At 42.2% G+C, this 16,037-nt stretch overlaps 1 protein-coding gene across 1 annotated transcript in view; it reads right to left on the bottom strand.

Annotated features, from left to right (window-relative positions):
- Window positions 1-636: 636 nt before the first annotated feature.
- The window catches only part of ipo9 (importin 9), a 19,872-nt gene continuing 4,471 nt past the window's right edge, over window positions 637-16,037 (bottom strand). The window contains exons 2-24 of the mRNA XM_020607759.1: window positions 14,802-14,863; window positions 13,169-13,255; window positions 12,821-13,022; window positions 12,109-12,197; window positions 11,293-11,379; window positions 10,766-10,885; window positions 10,385-10,485; window positions 9,969-10,001; window positions 9,766-9,928; window positions 9,516-9,614; window positions 8,498-8,604; window positions 8,204-8,343; window positions 7,653-7,815; window positions 6,887-7,113; window positions 6,403-6,551; window positions 5,734-5,862; window positions 5,252-5,527; window positions 4,732-4,898; window positions 4,030-4,163; window positions 3,756-3,875; window positions 2,938-3,051; window positions 2,715-2,791; window positions 637-1,500 (exon numbers count right to left, since the gene is read on the bottom strand). Of these exons, the coding sequence (XP_020463415.1) occupies window positions 1,390-1,500; window positions 2,715-2,791; window positions 2,938-3,051; window positions 3,756-3,875; window positions 4,030-4,163; window positions 4,732-4,898; window positions 5,252-5,527; window positions 5,734-5,862; window positions 6,403-6,551; window positions 6,887-7,113; window positions 7,653-7,815; window positions 8,204-8,343; window positions 8,498-8,604; window positions 9,516-9,614; window positions 9,766-9,928; window positions 9,969-10,001; window positions 10,385-10,485; window positions 10,766-10,885; window positions 11,293-11,379; window positions 12,109-12,197; window positions 12,821-13,022; window positions 13,169-13,255; window positions 14,802-14,863 (2,957 nt within the window). The 3' untranslated portion in view covers window positions 637-1,389. The remainder of the gene's footprint in view (window positions 1,501-2,714; window positions 2,792-2,937; window positions 3,052-3,755; window positions 3,876-4,029; window positions 4,164-4,731; window positions 4,899-5,251; window positions 5,528-5,733; window positions 5,863-6,402; window positions 6,552-6,886; window positions 7,114-7,652; window positions 7,816-8,203; window positions 8,344-8,497; window positions 8,605-9,515; window positions 9,615-9,765; window positions 9,929-9,968; window positions 10,002-10,384; window positions 10,486-10,765; window positions 10,886-11,292; window positions 11,380-12,108; window positions 12,198-12,820; window positions 13,023-13,168; window positions 13,256-14,801; window positions 14,864-16,037) is intronic.

Raw genomic sequence — 16,037 nt, 5'->3', positions numbered from 1 at the left:
CACAGAAAAAAAATTATTACATTACACATTCATAGTCCACCGACTCAAGTGTTTCTGATCCAACCTGCTCCTGTAACCAGCTGGGGTTGGATATGCACAATATCTACTACAGGTAAACCTGAGGGAGTGTGAGGATCCACCAGGAAGAAGGGGATAAACTGCCCAAATCCAGGTGTAAAACTTGTACAGGCTTATCCAGGAACACTCATATGTAATTACTGTCTGACGTACAACGTACTGAATTAAGGGTTTGAACAACACAAAGTATGCAGAGAATGAATAGGCCTGACTACCTTATGAAGCCAATAATCATTCATTCTTAATCGTTTTGGATGAATATTTTTACTGTCAAGATTTGAAATACTTCAAGGTTAAATATGTGAAAATTGAAACTCAGCCACCAGTGACTTTCACCAGTGCACACTCTTGCAACCCAGACAGTATGAATGCTTAGTTTGCATTTTCCCAAAATAAATAAATGCTGTAGCAGCGAAGGAAGCCAGACTGACAGCATAAAGAGTGACTGTATCCCCTGGGAACAAGCAACACCCGTGTTTCAGTTATAACTTTATCATTTTGTACAAAAATATATTTCTTCTAGCTTGGGGAGACAAGAAAGGAATCTGGAACTCAATCTGGAAATGGTGTCCATTCTGGACTTTTATTTAGAAATTATTCCATCCCTATTCCATTTCAGTAGGTACAGGGAAATGACAAGGCTGTGAATAACCATGGCAACTGTGTGAATTCCCAAAGACCCATGTGACATGACAGCTGGTCAAAGAGCTTTGCATTTCCTGTCAGAAACTGTCAACATTTTTGAAAAACTAAGGCCGCCCACATTTCTCTCCCTCTCCGAAGATGAGAGTGTTTATTCCTTTGAGTTTTCATCAATCAATGTAAAGTCTCTTGGAAGTGTTTTCCACATTGCATTTCACTGTTTATACAGAAACACAAAAATAACAGGCTAGGTAGCTAGTAGGACATGGAAAAGTAGTCCATTTGTATTTCATGATTCTCCTGTCCTGCTTTGTAAGGGTTCAACCTTGTTAATCAATCCTCTGGTCCCATCTGAAATTACTCCAGAAAGCTGAGTCCTCTGAGGAATAGACCTGTGCAGTTTCTCCCCTCTTCATCCTTATCACTAACACCAGCAGTCCTTCATCCCATCACAAATGGGGAGAAACAGGGGAGTTATGGGTAAGTGCATGTCTCTGTCTCTCTCTCTGCTCTGTTCCCTTCCTCTGCCAGGCCCAACATCCCAAATTTTTTCTTCTTTTGTTTTGCTAGTTTGTAAATTCTTCATGAGATCTTGAGTGATGGGGCAGCAGAAGAGAGTTTTGGGGCATCGTAGATGGAAAAAGATAGCTGAAGTGACAAGGGGCGATGCTAGAGGCCTATGGATTGCAGGGTTTGTCTCTCGGCGTTGTTGAGGTGGCCTGAGAACATGCTGTAACATGGCTGTTGGGCAAACTGGGTCAGGAAGTCAGTCAGGTATGCCTGGAAAAAGACAGATGATACATAGGTCAAAGTTTGTACAGCTGTAGTTTATAAAGTATATTTTCCTTAATAAAAATTTGCAATATGGTGTTCATTCTTTGAGTCATTACAGGTGCAATGTTGGAGCTGGATCTGGACATTAAAAAAATCTCAGTGTGTATCTGTGTGTGACTGACTCAGAGAAAGACCAGAGGGCAGTCAATGGACAAAAATCATGTAGCCATGATAATAATTTTAAATTCTGTACTGCAATTTTTTGTTCCTTAAGGAAGGGACGTGCTTGACAACTAGACTGGAATAAGTCTGTTTCCACCAACTTGCACAGATTTTGTCCTTGCCAGTCATAAAGACCATTCGTCATTTTGGCAGATTAGAACACAGAGGGCAATCTACACTAACAAAGTTAGGTTATAGAGGCTACTAAAAAGCCCAAATGGTTGCTATGGCATTGATAAGCAAAGTGAAAAAAAAGAGGAACTGATGCGGTGGATGAAGGACATCTGAGACCTACTCAATGCACCTCACTATCTGGGAGCTGACAGCCTGTTGAAGAGCCATGTACCGGAGGCCACGGAGCATATCTGTGACCACAAACAGATCACAGAGGGGTGCAGAAGGAGCGCATGCAGCAGATTCCTCCTGGTGATGCGAGTGCATCAAGATCAAGAAATCTCACGTTCCGAGGAACTTATCACTTCCAGAGAGAAATGTTTCCCAACTATGGCTGAAATGGAGCTGGCAAGTCCAGTCTCCAGTGTGGCAGCAGAGCGCTGGTTCAGCTTTCAGGTCAAAATTTTAAGGGACATGAGAAACCTAAGACAAATATGTCTTATCATGGAAAAGGAAAATTAAATTGAAGGGTAACCATAAACTATGATCCTTACCCTAGTGTGACCTCAGCAATACACTGTTGGAGAGTTTGGAATAAAACATGGTGAGAGCTGTGTCAGTTTAATAACATCACTGACACCAGCTCCCCCGGGCAAGCCTGTATGGTGACGTAAACACCTTATATGTGCTACAGTAACTTAAAAATACAACAATAATAATAATAATAATAATAATAATAGCAGTCTGGTGTTATGATACAGCTCACACAGAGAATATCCCTGCATGACCCACTAGTAAATCTGGAATGTGCCTGAACACAGACTCCCCCACCAGACAGACTAAAGGTGGGACAACACGTGAAATCAGAGGTGTAGGGACCATACCTGCAGATCAATTTGATATATGGGATCTTTCAAGGCATCTGGATCATCTTCCTCATCATCTTCATAATAATCATCATCTGTGAGAAAAAAAAAAAAGAGGGGTATCAGGAAAACTTCAGCTGGTAAACTGAAATTAAGTTGTACACCAACTGGTACATATTCATGAAAGCTGAAATGAAGACAAAATACAGGAACAGCTGATGCACAGGGGAGATACCGGTACCGTATTTGTTGGAGGCGATGAGATCAGAAAGCAGCTGCCCTGCCAGCCCTTCATCCTCCTCCTCCCCCTCCTCCCCCTCTTCCTCCACCTGCTCCTCCCACATACCACTGGAATCTGAAACAAACCGCAGCCGATCACTGAAATGTCTGCCATCCTGTTCTTTTTTAAAATTAAAACAATCTACAATCCTTCAGCCAGTCAAGGAGCTTCACCTGCTAAATATGCAAATATAAATTCACTGCTACTATTCATAATAAAAGCTGTGTTTTTAATCACCAGAAAGAACAGTATTTGATGTCTGTGTTGTCTTAAAAATAAAACTTCCTTGACAATAGATGACCATCACATTCAGTTTGCTGGGAAAATTATCTGTTCTGCTATTGCAGTGGAGTAATTTTAGTACTCACATTAATTAAAAGTAGTTATTTATAGTGTCACATTTCTATTTCCAGTGGTGTTTTCTGAACCAAATTTAAGGTTACTTTTAATTACACTGGAGAAATCAGAGCACAAACTCAGAAACAAGCGCACACATGGTTGGATTACACTCTCAAATCTGATTCTATGTGCCTCAGAAGCTGATTTGCAAACTACGCAGCGCTCCAAATGTGGTTTGTGCACCCTCTAATGTTTTGGTGGGGATTTACTTCCATAGTTTACTAAACAGTCACAGATATTTAGGGCTATGACAACCTGTCCTACTGCAGAAAGGTCACAAAGTTTAGTGTTCATGTAATTCGAAAGCCGACACTGAATCCCTGTTCTGTATCTAAAGTGGAAACTCCGTAAGCTGAGTAACCAACATCATTTGTGCTCACCTTGGCTCCAGTCCCCTGCATTCGCCCTGCTGGCGTTTGCCTCCACTACCGTCGACAGCTCATTGATGATCAATTTAAAGATCTTCACTAGTAAAGGAATGTTGGTCCACCGCTCAGGGTCTGTGGAGGAGGAATACACAACAAAGAATGTGAAAAGCCATTCAAGTGTTGTAATAATGTATTAGATTTGATACATCGTACAATCTCATAGCTACAAGTCTATGGATCAATACAGTAAAAGTAACAATACAGCCTAGGTCATTTGTTGCCTTACTCTTGGCAGATTTGGATCGTGTGCGGATTCCGTCTTCAAGGTTGTAGATCTCCTCTCCCTTCACTACAATGTCCTGTAGACGCTTGTCATCGGTGTTGAGGCCGTGCTGCAGCAGCTTACAGAGAGCCACCGTGCTGCAGGAAAAAACAAAGATGACCAGAATTTGAGAAACGTGACAAAGGAAGAGAAAAGACAAAAAAGGTTTTGAGAAGCCTTTTATCCCAAAGGAGCAATTTCAATCCCTCTGAATGGAAGCAGAAACTATCAACTAATGGGTTTGGGGAAAAAAAAGATCTGTGAAAAACACAGTCTCATTAGTGCCAAAGAAAATACAACTAGTATGATTTAATTGCAGAGCCACAGTAGCAGCAGCTTCACCTCACCTAAAACAGCAGTTATATGTACATAACATGTTTATGTCACCATCTACAAGCTGTAACACACGCACCTGCACATAAAGACTGCTATAACAAGACTTTAAATCTTTATACAGCAGCCAATTTAGTGCCAAACCCCAACCATTCCCTAAACCTAATACCTACCCTTAACCATAAAACCAAGCCTTAACCCCTCAAACAATCCTGTCATACAGTTATCCTATATATCACCTTTGTCTGAAGGTTAAACCCATGTTAGTGCATAAGTTAATGTAGCAAAAGTGCTTCATTTGTATACAGTCACTAATGAAAATGGTTTTCCGACCTGACTTTCCCCTCGTACTGTCCGTAGAAGAGGTGCTGCCTGCTCATCCACTCCGTCATGACGAACTCCAGTGCCGGTTTCCCTGTCGGTCCAGGCAGACTGCACAAGAACTCCAACAGAGGCTCCAGCTGGGAGTGAACCAGGTGGGCAAACACCATGATCAGAGACTACAGAGGGAGCGGGAAGACACGAGAAAAGGGCAGGGTGGGAGAAAAAGTGAGGTGGTGGAAGTGGAATGGTAAAGTGCTTGGCAATAAACAACAAAAACAAGACCAGGGGTTTCATTTATCAACTGTACGAATACAGTTCCATGCTTAAACCATGGGTACACTCATTTCTGAGTTGAATATGGTCTATCAATTTCTTAAAACGTGCAAATTCCTGATCATGTGGACCAACAGTCACCAAGTGGTAGATAAACGTAATCACAGACAAACTAACTCATCCAGTAAACAAATCAACCCTTTTGTATCTTCATAGTCACATGTATATTGTATTTGACTGCATCGTTCCTTCCTACCTGCATGACACTCAGAGTCTCAGCTTGCTGCATCTTGCTCAGAATCGCTCTCAGGATCTGGTCCAGTTGTTCGCCGAGTTCGGTTCCTGCCCGAGAGATCAGAGTGGACACCAACCTGCCCACAAAGGCGGCTGTGAACTCCGAGGTCCGGGGGTCCAGGAGCTGATTGACCACCTGCATGACGTACCAAAGGCCGCTGTTCCCCTGCTCATCCCTCCACTGGGCGATCTGCTCGAGGGCAACAGAGACATACGCCCGCAGACACTCACCACCGTTCTGGAGAGAGGGGGACAGTGATGAAAGAGCAGACTTTGTGATGAGAATTCATGTGCAGCGAGAACAAATTCATAACTGGGGTATTGTACTGAAAGTAGCTTATGACATTTGCTGGATATATGCAACGTGCTCGTGTCTGGGTAAAATGGAAAAGGAAAAAAAAAAAAAAAAAAAACTTAAATTGAAAAGATGTTGTTGGGTTTAACCTGCATTATCGTGTTGTCATCGGTCCGTAACGTGCACTGTGCCACCACAGGGAACGCCTGACACACCAGCATCTCTGACAGAGGGGGTTTGGTGTTGCGTACAACTGTGGTCAGGATGTCCATGGACGTCTGTGGCACAGACAGAAGACGAGAAAAAATCTTAGGAAAAACTGACAATTTTGTTACAGTGCGGAATGTATTATGTTGGACATGTCTTAACGGAGACAAATGGAGGTTTCAGATGAACAATGAGCAGAGTCTTGATTGACAGGAAGCAAACACTATGAAGCTACAGTAGCCTAGAAAACCAAGACTAATACTAAGTGGTGAAATGCACAGCCTACACCAGCAGACTAACAATACAAATACTACAGTACACTGTGAATTCTGTTCATTGATTCACTACAGCTTAATTAAACTTAGGAAAAGATACTCATACTCCACATGTGGAGAACTTTAGTGGCGGCAGAAAAACAAAACACTTATCGTTCATTGTCAGCATGCAAATTTTAATGAAATCTGGCTGTTTTTGGTAAACAAGTGTTGGTCACGGGGAAAGGACTGTCCTGATAACAGCACAAGACAGAAGGTCAGAAGACCATTAATGTGCCTCCTACTCCCTCTGGCAGGTACCTTTTAGAAACCTCCATGTCTCTTTTTAGTACTTACCGCACAGAGTCCAGAGGGGATCTTGTCAGGGGGAGCCTGCATAATGCTGACCAGTGTTGGGATGAGACGCATCTGCATGGGGCCCTGGCAGCCTTCGATCTGTGCCAGCTCCTTGAAGATATCCTGAGCCAGAGATGCCACCACAGGGTCTGAGGAGGAGCGAGGGAGAGAGGAGAGGGCTTGAGAAAAGATAAACAACACAAATCTACACCTTCTACGAGAAGCACTTTGTGACTGCTGCTTGAAAAAGCGCTACACTATGTCAAGAAAGAAAAAAAAACTTTGGTGGTTTCTATTTTTTGCACAATGTTTTCATCGTATGATTAAGTATTACAGCCAAGCTGGGAAATGTAAAGTCCCAATCCCTGACAATGTGGCCTCTAGTCTTTAAAAGACAAAGAACATGAGGAAGACTGTGTCAGACGTAGGCCTCTGTGAATTTAGTCTGAGAGAAAGGATGTGCTAAGAGAAGCTACATCAGTACCATTGTTATATTTAAGGAAAATAGCGATGGTGAGGGGGCAGATCTTGTTCTCGGCGCTGGTGGTGAAGGCCGGGTCGACTGTGCACACAATGCACAGTGTCTCCATTACGAGGGTTAGCACTTCTGAGCTGAACTGGGCTGCCAGTTGGACCAGTCCCTCTAGGATGCTGGGGAGGAAGGGCTGTAGGACATGGGTGCTCTCTGATAGCTTCAGCTGATCACAGTACCTGGAGAATGAAGAGCAACATATTGACTTGGCATCCAGATACAGATAGATAAAAACAGCCACCTTGTATTATTTCTCCACTGTGTGGAAGCTGATGTCAAAGTTTAGACTAACGTTAGCTACTCCATCCTGCTACTGGATCTGGACCATTTTAAGATGTTTATGGTCCAGCAACAATCTATAACTAGAGAAACATTAAAAAGTCAGCTGTAGACAATGTGTTCAACCAACTCAAGGCACTAAATGTTAGCTATGCTGATAAAAAAAAAATCTCTGTCTCTCTATCTGAAGTCAAGGACCCATTGTTGCTAGTTACTAGGAATGTCAATGGTAAAACCAATTGTTATCAACTCTGGCTAAAGAACTATTATAGTTTTAAGTACTGTGTTTTAAGGCCTTGAGCAGATCAAGATCGCTTGATGGCAACAGACTATAGCCTGTACTTTTACAGTTGTTTATGCTGTGTGTAGTGTTAACTCACAAAAATAACACAATGGGCAGCAGCTCTATTAAAACCAGTTTAAAGCACAGCTTGCTCACCCCCAGATGGCCCTGACTGCAGAGATGCGGACAGAGGGCGGCTGGCTGTCATGAAGCCCGCTGACCGTTGCCTGGAGGAACTGCTGGATGAGCTCAGGAGACATGGCTGCTGTGAAGCGACTGGCTGCCCACAGAGCCCGGCCAAGGAGGAACGGAGACGCCGCTGGTCAAGGCAGAACAAAAAACAAACAGCGGTGAAGACCAAGTCAAAACAGGAAAAAAACTACTTTATTTAGCTTTAGTGTGGCATCATTTTACAGATTTTTGTTCTTTGAGGAATTGAGGAACTTGTAGTGGAAAAAGCTTCAGAGTCACTAATCAGTATTATACTGTATATATTGTAGAAATATCTTACAAGTGTACTCAACAATATTGTTTAAGACAAAAAACAAGCACCTATGCTAAGTGTCTGAAATATTCTCTCTCAGTTTTGACAGGAATCAATCATCATAAGCCTCACAAAGTTTGTACTTGTGGTCGATTTTTCAGGTATTCCTGTTGTGTGGTTGAGATCACTTATACAAATCTCCAAAAGTCAGTTTAGGACTCACCTGCCAGGTTGAGATCAGCGAGAATGACACTGGCCAGGAAGCCGTGCATGTCAAACTGGATTCGACCGTTCTTCACATTCTCTGTGATGATGGTTTTGACTGAACCGAGGGCCAACATACAGGCCTCATGGATCTTCCACCTAATTGTGAGGAAATAATTACTTTTCTGACTTACAAGCATGGGTGTGCACAGATGAAAACCAACACAACAAAAGCAGGCCATCAGTGATCTACACTTATTACCCATCCTAAATTACATCAGGAATATGGGTCAAATTGGATAATGCTCCTCACCAGTGCTCATTGCCACTGTTTCTGGCCTGCTCTGCCTCCTGAAGGTGTTTGGTCGCTGCCGCTGCCAGTGCTGCTGCGCTCTCATTCTGAAACTCTGCAGCAACAGCCTGCAAGCAGAGGCAAAAGGTTGCCAACATTACATAGAGCATTAGGGTTACAAAGGGCACAAAGTAAACAAATGAGCAAAGAATTGTGATGAAACCATTGAAAACGTTCAAAACCTTGGACATTTCTGACTCCTGTTTTACATGTGACTGCACTGCTGAGCCCTCTCATGCAGTTACAGTACATAGCAAAACCACACCGCTCATAGTAAACAACTGTTTCCAGTCCTTTCCAAGGACCAGGCCAAGTGTTTGTGGAGGCTGCATGTGTAGGAGAAGACAAAGGATCCTCCTCCTACGCATTCCTCTAGGACTATCCGTAGAAACGGCACCTACAGTAGCAGGCATGAAGGTAAAATAAACTGTGTTTTGCCTGGAAACAAATGTTACTAACAAGACATAAAACTGGATTCTGCTTAGTTTAAATGGTATTTTGTGTGAGGCAACACAGAAAATCAAACCCCAACACTGAGGGAGACTGAGGGTGCTTTCACATCTGAAGTTTGCTCCACTTGTTTTTAACAAACAAATGAAGTGCTGTAAGCATTAAGTCTTACAGGCAGCTCACTGCCTGGAGTTTTGGTGACCGACTTGCATCATCAGGTCTAATGTGGACAAACGTGGATGACAGCAGGCCATGAAGCACATTACTGAGGGTGTTCACACCTAACCTGGTTAAAAAAAAAAAAAACCTTTGGCATGTTTGCTGTGGTACGTGTAGTTTGTCTCTGGATTGTCAAGGAGAAAGGTCAGATGATGCCTGGTGTAGACCAAACAGGATTGAGACCATCTGAGAAGAGAATCTGGATCCACTTCCAAGAAGAATCTGGCACGGTTTTAACAGTCACATCTTGTCCATTACAAATTCACGCAGCGTTGTTATGAGTTGGCAGTTATTTTTTACAGTATCTTACCAGCAGCAGGTCCTGAGCAGAGATCCTGACAGAGTAGGAGAACGTGTCATCATCCTCATCCTCTACAAACTGCTGTGGGTTAGCTGTCCACACTTTAATCTGAAAAAAGAAGAAGAAAAAAAAAAAACTGACAATGCATTGCAAACAATAGACACCAGTCTTTTTATATAATTGCTGTGCTGATCATGTTTTTCAGCTCATACCTCCATCCGTGCAGCCATTTTAACCATGTGCTACAGTTATTTCTCACCTGGTCCTCGGTGATCTGCATGTACAGGATGATGTAGTAGATGAGTTCAGGCAGGGCTTTCTTCACTGTGCTCTTGAACTTGTTGTTCTCCAGCAGCGTGTGGACAAACTCGAAGATGCTGAACACCAGATTCTCAAAACCCAACACTTCACCTGTGTCGACCAGAAATATTTAGAAAAATTCTGTATTTGACCAGTGCCACTTCCTCTGTGTAGTTTACTTCTGTTCTTACATAAGTGATCATTGGGTTAGGGAATACAAAATTAAACAAAGGCAAAACATGTAAGAACATCTAACATCAAACTCTGATCAGACCATCTACTCCATAGTATGATGGTTTTCCTGTATATCGAGTTATTGTATTGACAAGAAGGTCTTTCTTCCATCACAACACTTTCTTCTAAATTTGAAGGTTTTTTTTTTAAACTTTTGCTAAGCAAGCAGGATGAGCTGCTGCAGGGGGGTAGATTAGTGACTTAGAGAAGCTGATCTGTAACTGCAAGCTCAAACCACAGTAAGTGCCCATTAACTGATTTGGAATTACCAGAAAACAAACACGAATGGCTGTGTTATCGCAGCAGAGAAGTAGCTCACAGACAGTCTGCACTGACAAGGATATAAAGCTGCACTTTCAGTCAGTGTGTTCCATACAATGGGTAATATCTGCTGCATGGAGGACACCATGGGTTTGGGGAAGTTCTTCACCAGTGCTGTTACTGCCTGGGAAAGGAAGAAGAAGAGGAAATACAAATATAAAGAGTGTAGCAACTACACATTTTCCTTTTTAATACCAAACACAATTTGTTTCCCAGGGGCTTTCTTGAACAACTGTATCTACTACCAGCATGACATAGTAACTAACACCTACAACTACCCTGCAGTCACACTATAGCTAATCTGTTAAATGACTTCAGTGTTACGCCCTCTTTTCTAAACTGTGCCTGTTTCTGGAGAGGAAAAAAACCCCATACCACACTCTCTGGCCCATAGAGTCACTCACCTTAAGGACTTCCATTTTGAGGCCGCTATCTGATGAGGGTCCATCAGGCATCTGCAGAGCCTGCACAAATGCTTCTGTGAACTGCTGCACCACAGGAAAGATCAATGCTTTGGCTGCACCCTACACACACACACACACACACACACACACAAATATATGGAAAAACACAGTATGAAAACTTACTCATCATGTCACTTCCTTCGATTAACAAAAAATATATACATGAGATAGTGGTGTAACCGGCATAACACAAATTAAAATAAATCTCCCAACAATCAATCCACTGTTGTAACGTTCTGGAAAAAAAAAGTCTGCTTTACTTTGCCACTTTGGGCAGGTCTCTTCTGTAAAACTGATAATGTACCTTAAAAAACATGCACCTGAACCTGACTTATTTTCCATGTCAAACAAGGTTCAATCAAAAGTAAAAGTGTTCTATTATATAAAGAATTTACACAAAATTTATTAGGAAATGATTCATATAATATCTGAAATAAAGTCCTCCCATCACGCTGTGATCGCCTCACCTTCTCAAGCTCTTCAATAGCACAGATGAGGTTGGCACAGGTGGTGAATATCTCCACAGCTCTGGCACGGGTACGAATGCTATAAATCTGCAACAGTAAGGGAACATTAAAATGGGCCTGAGGGTCATGTCCGCTCAGACTGATGACTGTGTATAAAGATGGACAATGCATCAGCTCCTAGATGTGAAGCTACCGCGAGTCAATCGCCCCCTGGTGTCCGGCGTCCGGCTGCAGTGCAGGTCATAAACCCTGTCGCTCCACGTTAGCAGATGGGAAACTAAAAACTCAAAGCACTAACTGAATTAAATTTGACAACTCTGACTGGCAGCCTGATGCATCACTCAACTACTTAGCAACTACTGTGCAGAATTTGGTTGCAAAATGCCAAAATGGCAGTCGCCATATTCACAATATTTTGGCTTCACTTTTGTAGAGTGGAGGGAAGTGGTGACACGTCATCCATCTTTTACATTCAGTCTATGGCTCAGGCAAAATATTAAACTGCAATTACCTAAATGTCCTGAGTGGTTAAAACAGGATTCCTAGCCATATTCTGAGCTTAATACATCAGGAATGAAATACTGAATTAGGTCCCAGCGAGATGAAAACGTGCTTCATGCTACATCTGAACACAGCCTGCTGGTGCCACGGAGAAGTATCTTGAACATCACGGAGCACAGATGGCTCTCTACAGTGGTTGGCCCCAACTCAGATACTCTTGCATAATCTTCTTAACTTAATATTGTAATCCAATTTTTTTGCTTTATTGTGCATTACACCCTTAGTAACCAGAAGAGTTCAGAGTTGTAGCGGTACCTCAGCCATGGTGAAAATCTTGTACATTTCAGGTAAGATGACAGGAGCCACCAGCGGCATCTGTGTATCTGTCACCTCCCGAGTAAACTCTGTAAACATGACACAAACATACATGTAAGTATTACATAAAATAAACAACAGGGAAGCAGGGTATTAGCTATTACTGACTGATTCTACACAACTGTTCCATTTTACCTTCAGTTTTAAAGTCCTTTATGAAACTGACTTGGATTAAGTGCAAATTAAAATTGCACTTAAAACTGTAAGCAGAGATGTGAACACACCAACAGTTTGTAGACTGTGCAAAGTTTGATTATACTGATTTACATTTGTGTTTAAACAAACTGATAAGAGCAGATCCATCACTAATGCATACAGGACAGGGCAATTAAATGAGATTACTCTGAGTGAATGTGCATCTGTGCTGACAAATGAGTGGATGCTATATGTTAGGGCTCTGCAACCTCATGCAATTAGGATTTAAATGCAAGTACAAAATGGATGCAACTTGCATGATTTTTATAACTTTGAAACCGCCTCTTTCGACATTAATGATACTGCTAAAAACTGTTAAATATTAATACGGCCTCTGCCCTCAGGAAGAAAAGCATCAGCTGATATTCTCATAAAGACTACTGCATTCTAAAAAAAAAAAGAGAATGTTATGCTGAACATTTAGGCCAAGTGTGCCCATGTGTTTGTTAGTACCTACCTGTTAGGACCCTCATGGCCCCATGCACGGCACTGACATCGCCACTGACCAGCATCTCCATCAGCAGTGTGAAGAGCTGTGGCCAGGCCTCAGGCCAGTCCCAGTGGGCGATGGCTGACACAGCGTACGCCACACTGGAGCGGACTTTGCTGATAGACTCCCGTAGGCCGCTTGGCAGCAGTTCCCTGATGGCTGCTTTAGCCTGGAGGAGAACACCAGTGGTTGACAACATTTGGCTTAAAAACACCCTCAGAGGTCAAAAAAAAACTTTGCAGCAAAGCATTTGAGAGACAAACCTTCAGCTAGTTATAGACAAAAGAAATGTGTCCAAGGTGAGTAATAGTTTACCTGATCTGTGGTTTCAGGAGGCCTGAATTTCTCTGACTGGGAACACCAGTGAGTCTCCACATACTGTTTCAGGATGACTGATGCTAACTGCAAACACACAGTGAGATAGCTGCATTTGATAAGTAGCACAAAGGTGATACAGTCACAGATAAAATTGTAACTCAACACATAACAACATCAGGACTGGCTATTACAAAAATAGATAAAACTAGACAGCACTCAGCGTGTGCAACCTCCACCTAGGGCAGCTCAGTGTCCCTATAATGCCATAAAAGCAATACTCCATTGATAGTTTGACCCTCATATATGATAAGTTGACTATGAAAACCTGTTGGTTGGCATTTGGACTAATGCTGATAGCTTTATTAGTTTGAAAGCAATTAAATTAAATTCAGATTTTATTTGTGTAGCGCCAAAATAACAGGGACTTCAGTGAATTGACGTCGGACAAAGCGGTGAAGATGTCAAATTTCTACAAGTTTGTGTTCTGCTTCCTCAACAGCTGTTTGATAAACTGCTCATACGGTCTCTGTTACTGGCTGACTGTTGCACTGTGGAGAGATCTCCGTCTCTGTTCTCCCTGTCTGTGTGCATGTGTTTGAATGAAGCGCAGCCCCTCTGTCCTGTATGCAGAGAAAAATACAGTTGGAAAACCAAATAGGATGGTCCGGGTCAACACAGGTTGTGGCGGGTTATGGTTAAAGGAAGCACAGGGTGTACTACTTATTAGGTTCCAACACTGGAAACACAGCTATAATGAGCAGCTGGAACATCAGGATCCTCGCCGACAGACTACTCTGAACGAGATGTAGGTGCCTGCTAATAGAGCTAGCTTAGTCAGATAGCGAACACGCATCTCTGAAAACATTGGAACAAATTCTAAATTGGCATTACTTGGGTGGACTGTTCACATATCGTCAATCTAAGTGGTTAGTTTGTCTCAGAAAAAATGTCAAAACTTAATAAAGTGGCATGATACCAGTCCTATGGATGACAACAATAACAGCTTTGAACGTGACTGAAAATCTCTGATATCACTGGCTAGGATCTAGATAATCCCGATCAGCTCTCACCCGGCTGTCACTGCATAGAGCAGATCTTTCCCCAACTGTGGTCTGTCACCTTACTGGACTACTTCAGTACCTGTCTCACACAGCGGGGTGTACTGAGTGACAGCACTCGGTTTCCATGAATAGGCAGCTGTCAATGACCCTGGGAATTGTCTCTGTCTGTGCTCAGTATGCAAATAGGCAGCTGTCAATGACCCTGGGAAATGTCTCTGTCTGTGCTCAGTATGTGCAGAAGCGCAGCCACGCACGTTGGCCACAAGGGCACTCATACAGCAGGCAGCCTTTTATAATATTCCTGTATCCATCTTATGATACAGATCAGTAACAAGATCTAATCAGCTGTTCCGTGGGCCATACCCTATCTCTCCAATAAATATCATTAAAATCGGTTCATTACTTTTTACGTTATGCTGTGAACACACACACACACACAAAAACAAACGCTGATAAAAACATAACCCCTGCCCTTGGCGGAGGCAAAAGATATTCAAGACTTTAATTTCACTTGTTTGTGATATTTCTCCTAAAGTTTCTCTGCAAAGTCTACTTTGATTTCTGCTCACCTGACGAATGGCGAGCACTCCCTGAGGATTGACCGTGAGTTCTGCAAGGTGGACGCCAAACTCTACAACATGAGCACATCATCAAGAAGGACAGAAAATAAATCCATTAATGAAACAAAAACCAGCCAGCTTTGAACATAAAGTACAAGATAAAGACAGGCTTTGAGTGTGGCTAATTGTAATAAGGGTCACCTCCAACAAAGGTTTTACAGGTTACCCTACAGTATGGCTTAAAAAAAAAATTAAGTACTGAATTACTATGGCTGTAAAGACTATGACTAATCAGTCTAAAAAACATCAGAAAACTACTTTTAAAAATGCTCATCAAAATTTAAAATGTCATGTACTGTCAAAACCCACAAACATTTACCGTACTTTCCGGACTATAAGCCGCTACTTTTTGTCGCTTCATGCACACACCCTCATCATAGACAACACACGACAAAATGCATATGATGCCGCTTTAAGTTACAGGCGATCAATCTGGCTGTCGAAATATCTCATGTTACAACGTGGACACCCTACGTACAATGTTTTTTCGTCTTACATTTAGTGGGTGCAGCTTATAGTCCAGAATTTATGGTAATTTACAAAGATGTTAGACCAAGAAAAGCAGCAAACTGTCACATTTGAGTGCATGAGACCATTCAATTCTGTGCTTTTTGGCTTGAAATACTTTCAATTTGCTGCATGTCTTTCTTTCAACAGACAAATCGCCTAATCGACTACCCAGTGCAGCTCTACTGTTAAGCTAATAGGGAGTTTTCCTACACAAACTCAAGGCTGGAATTGTCGTCAAAGACCTCTTTTACAGACTTGAATCTAATAATCTAATCTAATTTGGTGCTTTAAATAGGTTTATTAGTACTAATAGTTGCAGCTTTCACTTTGACATTAAAGAAGCTTTTTCTTGTTCAAATATGAAAATAGACATGAGTGCTTTTCAACTGGGACATGTGTTCAGTCCCTGGGAACAGAGCTACTGCAACATGATGACTACAAGGCACTGTGTGAATCAGGTAGCACCATATCAGAATTTCTTCAAAGATCTGGGTCAGTAAACAAATATGTATCAGTGCACCACAATGTGACAAATGTCCAGGTGTTATCATGAGCCTGGCTTCCACAATAAATGTCAGGATTTACTTATTTAGGTTCCAGAGCTAACAGTGGTTTGATCTTGCCCTAGTTCACATTCACAAAGTAAGAGTTACACATGAAGCTCAGCTGTGAACA

This window comes from Monopterus albus, unplaced genomic scaffold (genome assembly GCF_001952655.1).
Source record: "Monopterus albus unplaced genomic scaffold, M_albus_1.0 scaffold1.1, whole genome shotgun sequence".
In the NCBI taxonomy this organism is placed as follows: Eukaryota; Metazoa; Chordata; class Actinopteri; order Synbranchiformes; family Synbranchidae; genus Monopterus; species Monopterus albus.
Note: the sequence above shows the minus strand (reverse complement) of the source record. Positions and strands in the feature narration are given on the sequence as shown.